The sequence below is a fragment of the Amblyraja radiata genome, chromosome 2, assembly GCF_010909765.2.
Source record: "Amblyraja radiata isolate CabotCenter1 chromosome 2, sAmbRad1.1.pri, whole genome shotgun sequence".
NCBI classification, from domain to species: Eukaryota; Metazoa; Chordata; class Chondrichthyes; order Rajiformes; family Rajidae; genus Amblyraja; species Amblyraja radiata.
The window spans coordinates 56,538,321-56,545,162 of NC_045957.1; the positions used below are offsets into that span (position 1 = coordinate 56,538,321).

The 6,842-nt window shown below is 43.3% G+C and overlaps 1 protein-coding gene across 6 annotated transcripts in view; it reads right to left on the reverse strand.

Moving 5' to 3' along the window:
- Positions 1-6,470, reverse strand: part of top2b (DNA topoisomerase II beta) — a 135,093-nt gene extending 128,623 nt beyond the window's left edge. For 2 of the 6 annotated variants that reach the window (XM_033047022.1, XM_033047014.1), the window contains exon 1: positions 5,531-6,260. In XM_033047022.1, the coding sequence (XP_032902913.1) occupies positions 5,531-5,572 (42 nt within the window). In that variant the 5' untranslated portion in view covers positions 5,573-6,260. Of the gene's footprint in view, positions 1-4,169; positions 4,392-4,750; positions 4,833-5,530; positions 6,261-6,343 lie in introns of those variants that run through there. The other 4 variants (XM_033047031.1, XM_033047037.1, XM_033047046.1 and 1 more) reach the window with 4 other exon arrangements.
- Between the last annotated feature and the right edge of the window lie 372 nt (positions 6,471-6,842).

Genomic DNA, 6,842 nt, shown 5'->3' on the forward strand with positions numbered 1-6,842 from the left:
CAATCGAGTTACAATCAATTCCACAGATTTCTTCACTCTTCATTTCAATGAGTGACTGCATTAAGTAATGGTTATCAGCAAATCTCTGTTAATTACTTACCTGTCTTTCTAAAAAAGAAAGTTTTAGATTCTGAATGTCTAAAACATATAGTCTTTGATGATTTTATTTGTCCAGGGAAAGACTGGGCATGGCTTAGTCGGGTATCAATGATTTTTCTACCTTTTCTGGGGAGGGCTGATTTCCCGTTTAAAAATAGCGTGGTTGTGTGGCGAGTTTTTGCCAGCAGCTGTGCAAATTATTCTTTAATATGTACAAAGAAACTGCAGATGCTGGTTTACACCAAAGATAGACACACAATGCTGGAGTAACTCAGTGGGACACACTGCATCTCTGGAGAGAAGGAATGAGTGACGTTTCGAGTCGAGACCCTTCTTCAGACTGAGAGTTAGGGGAGAGGGAAACATTGGGATATAGAAGGGTAAGGTGACAAGAGATCAAAGGGGACGAGCTCAAGGAAAATATAGAATGGATCATTGTTGGCTGCAGGGAAGGTGGCAACGAGACCACTCCAGATTATCTGACTCACCTACCGCTAGAAGCAACTTAAATGGCACATCTTGAGTCATGGGAAGAAATGAAGCACTGGACAAAATCCTTGCAGTTCAAGGAAGAACATACAAACTTCCACGTGGATAGCAGTAGATTAATCACAAGTTTCTCCTGCTGTGAGGCAATGCAGATTAGCTGTGCATTGGTGCAATTTTACTGTTAAAAATGCTATACAAATGCAACCTATTGGGGAAAATAATTTCCTATCATTACCATGTAATTGGTTGTACCCTGAGACTTCAGCTTTTGCCTCATGCTCATATTCAATATTTTAAAATATCTTCCTTGTGGGTTTTAGGGGCAGGTCTAAATGAGATACTACTGACAAAGCTAAATTTTTAATGAGTGCCTATACTGTCAGGGACTCTGGAAGCATAATTAATATGCTGATGAGTAGTCCATTCAAGTGTGCATCGTTGACAAATTAATAAAATTGTGTTGAGCAGCTTATTTTCTCAATTGGAATGTTTTGCCCGGTTCGTCACACGAGGGATAAGCACTATCAGGTAGTGCGTGTACGTTGCCAATTTTACCTTGTAAATATCATGATGCTATGCTTTGAGTGTATTCATCATGAGATGCAATTACCTATCAAACCTCTACAGGTGCACATTGGAGAGCATAATGACTCAATGCATCACAGTCTGGTTCGGTAATTCAAATGGTCAAGAGTGAAGGTGACCAGAAAGTGGTGGACCTGACAACCTACCCACCATCAAAGGAATCGACAGGAGGTGCTGCTGATATCAAAGACCCACATCACACTGACCATGCTCTCTTCTCTTTGCTATCTTTAGAAAGAAAGCCTGACATCTGTTACCTCCAGGTTTAAAATCAGCTATTTCCATCAGCCATCAAGTTCTTGACCACCTAATCACAATCACACTTCATCACCAAATTATGGATTTGGCACTCCTTATGGTTGCTCTACATACTTTGGATTTTGCACTATCATAGTATTTAGAACAAGTAAGACTTTCATTGTGCCGATTCATAAGCGGTGCATATGATAAATAAAACACTCCTGAATTTGAACCCATGAAATCCCAATCTTACCTAAGTAATCCCATGATGGGTGTGTTTTCCCTGCAAGTATTTTCAAAAATGGGATCAATTCAGCAGGTAATTTATTTGCAAATGAGCAGTTAGCAGAAAGATAATACTCTGGCAACTATGTGCTATATTTATTGTAATTGACATTGTATAATGACTGTTTTTGTCAACTTCAATTACAACATTTATTTTCCATTTATGTGGCATAAGGAGGTAGATAATGGAGTATGTGACAAAGGCTAGTGACAAAAGTGGCATATAAGGAGAGAAGTGAAATGTAAAGCCAGAGGTAAGGATATATGTTGCACAGGATGGGGGGGGGACAGAGTTTACTTAGCATTGGATATTTCAATGTTCATACCATTAGGTTGTAAGCTGCCCAAGTGTAACATGGGGTGTTGCTCCACTAGTTTGCCAAAGGAGGCAGCCCAGGACAGAAAGGTCAGTATGAAAAGAGGAAGTAAAATGGTTAGTAACCAGGAGATCCAGCATGCTTTAATGGATCAAGTACAAGTATTGAGCAAAGTGGTCACCTAGTCTACATTTGGTCTCGCACCAAATGCAGATGAGGTTTGAAGATGTGCATATCTCTGTCTCTGTGATGACGCATTTCATAATGATGTTGCCACGAGGCTGTTTTTTCATAAGAAATTTATCATTCCTTGTTTTTAAAGAAATCTTTTATTTCAACCAAAAAACAAATTAGGCTTCCATTACTATCACTGCTGCTCCCTTAATTTTGCATTACTTTAGATTAAATCCTGGAACATACTTAAATCCATGATTTTTGAATGAAAAGGCAATGAATAGTTGCAGTTAAATTTGTGCCATTATAAATAGTGAAAGTTAAAATCTTTTCCCTTATTCTATAATTGCTCTTCCTCCACAATGGTGGCATTTAAAGGTGAAGGGGAATGTTGGCGGCCTAAAGTTCTGTGATCAGCTCGGGAAGTGGTGCATTGCATCCTCAATTCACGTAAGCAGAGCGGCAGCGGATGCCGCATTTGTGTGGTCACAGGTCAGTGGAGGCGACCACAAGGCCCTTCAGCAGCCATGTGAGTGAATAAATCAAGCATAGCCTATTGCCAGGCCGACTCCTACTTCATCGAACTAGTGCCACCAGAATACTAGGCCTTAAAGTTTTCACCAGCAGCATACCATAATTGCATCTACAAAATCTATTCTAACAACTTATCATGGCTTCTGCAAAAGCATCTCCCAAAAGATAGAGACAGTGAGTTTATAAGACAAAGTGTCAAACAAAAGGGTGGGTAGCAAAAGTGAGACCATCGAATGATTAATAAAATCTCAGGAAAGAAAAAGCAAAAAATCTATGGTAAATAGTTTATATTTAGACTACTGGATTGTAACACCTGCATTCACCAAGGGGCAGTGCTCGGGCCACAGCTTTACTGATTGGAAGTCTGTAAGTTACATCAAACTGGGGGGGGGGGGATGATTAAAAAGACTGCCAAAAAATGTGGGCGGGCAAATGTGAAAAGTCAATATAGACCAAATGTCAGTTCTAAAATGGTATGGAAGAAAAAAAAAGGACCGAAGTGGATATTTGCATAAATTACAGTACTTGTGCAGTTAGCTGTGCATATTGAATCTGGAACAGTAATTAAAGTGATCACCAAACAGACAGGATATTTTTAAACTTTGTTAAAAGCTGGTTTGGGCTCAATTGTCTGGTCATCGCATCTTAATAAGGAAGTGGAGTTCATACAGAATGAACAGAAAATTCATTACAATTATTTTATTGACGAATGATTAGTGATAAGATGAAATTGGTAATACTGGGACCATGCTCTTTGAAGTAACAAAGATGGCAAACAATGAACGTTGAGAGCAATTGAAAAGCAAAACGTTCTGTTGAAAAGTCATTAAATCAATACATCAACTCTGTATCTCCCTCCACAGGGTGAAAGGGGATAAATGGAACTGCATCACAACAATAAAATATGTAAGCAGAACTGTTACTGTTTGATTCAAATGAGATTGACAAATGAAGCAGGCAAATAGGAGGGAATACCTTTTACCCATGCTATGGTTATGATCTGAAACATAATTGCAAAGGTGATTAAAAACATTTGATAAGGGACAGGACATTGTTAAAGGGTGGACGTTATCTTAAATGGTCCACAAACAACCAATACAAACCCAATGGATTAATTGGCCTTAGTCTGTGCCTTAAGGATTCCATATTCTATGACTCTAAACAATAAAGTTGTCTTAAGTCCAATAAACAACTGAAAACTTTTTGCCATGGATTCAATGAACTGTGATTCCCAAGTTAATATCCACATCTGCTAAGGGGTAATCCCAACCCCATTGTTAAATATTCACCATCCAGATTGATTCATTAATTCAATCAGGTGAAAATGTAAAACATGCTCATTCAGATTAGGTGAATACATTCAGGTGAAGTACCACTAAATTCAGTTAGGTGTGAAATTACATTAAAGAAATTGTAGAAGAGTTGAAGACCATATAAAATACTTACAAACATACACATTCTTGGCAGAAGTAGGCCACACAACCCCTCATGCCTGTTCTGCCATTTAACTTGATCATGGCTGATCTGATTATAATCTCAATTTTGAATTCTTGTCTTCCTGGTAAGCTTATATCACCTTGCTTATCAAATATCTATCTACTAAATTAAATAGAATCCGACTCTTCTTCCAACATCCTTTGAGGAAGTGAATTCCAAAGACTCAATGTCCTGAAAGGAAAAAAATACTTAATCTTCCATCAATGGGCAGCCCCCCTTAGAATCAAAAGGAAACATCTTCTCTGCATCCATCCTCCCAAGATCCTGATGGGTATTGCATGTTTCAATTATATTACCTCTGACTTCCTTAAATTCGAACAGACACACGCCCAGCTTGTCCAAGTGTTCCTCAGAAGATAACCCACCCAGTCAAGCTGTTATTTGGGTAAACATCTGAACTTCTTTTAATGCAAAACATATTTTCTAAAATAGGAGATCAATACTGTACTCAACACTCCAGAAATGGCCAATGCAAAACCTTGCTACTTTCAGTTTCCCTTCATAATAACTTTCAGACACTAGCATATTACCTTATGTACACTATGTCACTCCAATCCCTCTGCATCCCTGAACTGCAGATTCTCACCATTCAGATAGTGTATTTTATTGTTCCTGCCAAAAACAGTCAATCACATTTGCATAAATATTCTTCATTTGCCAAATAATTTCCCATTTTTTAAAAACCTATAATATTTTGTAGCTTCCTTGGTCCTCTTGACAACTTGCTTCCTTATTTATTTTTGTGTCGTCAGCGAATTTAGAAACCAGCCTCTGGTACTTTCATCCATTTGTATAAATTGTAAAGAGGTTCCCAAAACCTTTCATCATTCATATTCATCATTACTGAAACAGGAGATTGAACGGAATCCCACCATGTACATTAGAAAAGTTGTAACTGTTCACATTTACGTCAACTATATGGTCTTGTGATTTCTTCAATGAAATACAATACTTCACAGCCCGAAAGTTTACTTCCTGCCTCTGTCATGTGTGATACCGTGAATGGCGTCAAGTTACAACAGACGCCGATTGACAGCCGGGATTAAACGCAGATGGAGACGCTAGGAATCTTAAAACAACTAGCAAAACTCCTAGCGCGTTTGAATCATTGGCTCTGTAAAGAAACGTTGCTCGTTTCTAATTAAAAAAAAAAACTCTGGCTGGTTTCTGTAGTCGCCCCAGCATTCATCCAGCCATCCACCGGAACGGGCGGACTGGGCCTGGTGAGCGGCACCGCTCCCTTCCTCCCTCTCACACACTGATCGGGGTTGTTCGGCCCAGCCTAGTCCGCAGCTGACACACACACTTACCACCCAGGTCAAACCTCCGGACTCTCCGTCTCCCGTAGACATCTTCCGAAGGACTGCACCACTCGCACCGTCTCCGCCGCCGCTGCAAGGTGCCGGCCGGCTGTTTAAGAGTCAGGGCTGAGCAGGGGATCGCTAGATCGCTCGCTCGCTCGCTCCCCGGGTCGGCGGTCGCTTCAAGCCGGCCGATCTTTCACTCCCCCGGCCTTGCCCGTCTCATCAGTGACCGCCCGCCCACCCACCCACCCGGCCGGCCGGCCCACGCTCTCGCCACTCGCCGGGTATCGACGGAGGCCCGAGGAGAATGGGCGTCGGGAGCGATCACGGCTGAAGGCCGATCGCCGTTTGTTCGCCTACACCCGGCCTGTCTCTCCCCGCCTCAGTGCGAGGCCGCCATCGCGGCGTTCAACAAGCACAGGGTTTGGACCAACAGGGATGGGGAGGGGGAGGGGGGAGGGGGGGGGGGGGGGGGCAAACTGCTTTTCTTCTTCTTCTTCCCGATCGTTGTCTTTGAACGACTGCAAACACGTAAACAAAATGCCCGCACTGAAAACGCTCGCTCCGCCGGCTCCTGATGGTAAAATGGAGGACGGTTGAACTCTGCTGGCGGCCTGGCGGGGCCTCCGGGCCGTTAAACCAACGTCTCAACGGCCGGCCCGCGCGCACGCGCGCGCTCGCTCGCTCTTTCTCACGCGGCCACCCCAGACAATGGGAGCGCGAGGAAGCTGCAGCGTCACCGTCGCCGCTCGCTCGCTCGCTCGCTCGAGCCACCCGCCCGCCCGCCCGCCCGCCGCCGCCGGCTCCACTCAGACCCACCGAGCGAGCCACACACCGACTGGCGGCTGCCGGCCACCCCCGCCAATCGCCCGCCTGCCTCCGTCTTCACCGGCTTCCCCACCCACTTAGCAGCAAAGATGCTAGGTCATCAGCGACTCGGTTCCGGCGTGACGTCCTTGATGCATCTGGTGTAGAAGGATCTCTGTGTCAATGATGACGGTGTCGGCGTGGCCGGCGGCCGGCTTTTCATCAGGGATATGCTGAAGTTGGTTCAGCATCAGTATTTGGAGGGGTCAACACTCAACATTATTTTTATCGCTCTCAAAAATAATAGCAGACTACACATTTCCCACAGTTTTGAATAATGGAAACTGCCATGTGTATTTATCTTTCATTCATGTCCCCCAACCATTTATCTGAGGACAGGAGTTGCTTTCCTGCCAGTAACATGGAGTCAAAGATTCTTTGTTAGTGTGAAGACCGCGTAGTCTGAAGAAGGGGTTCGGCCCGAAATGTTGCCTATTTCCTTCGCTCCATA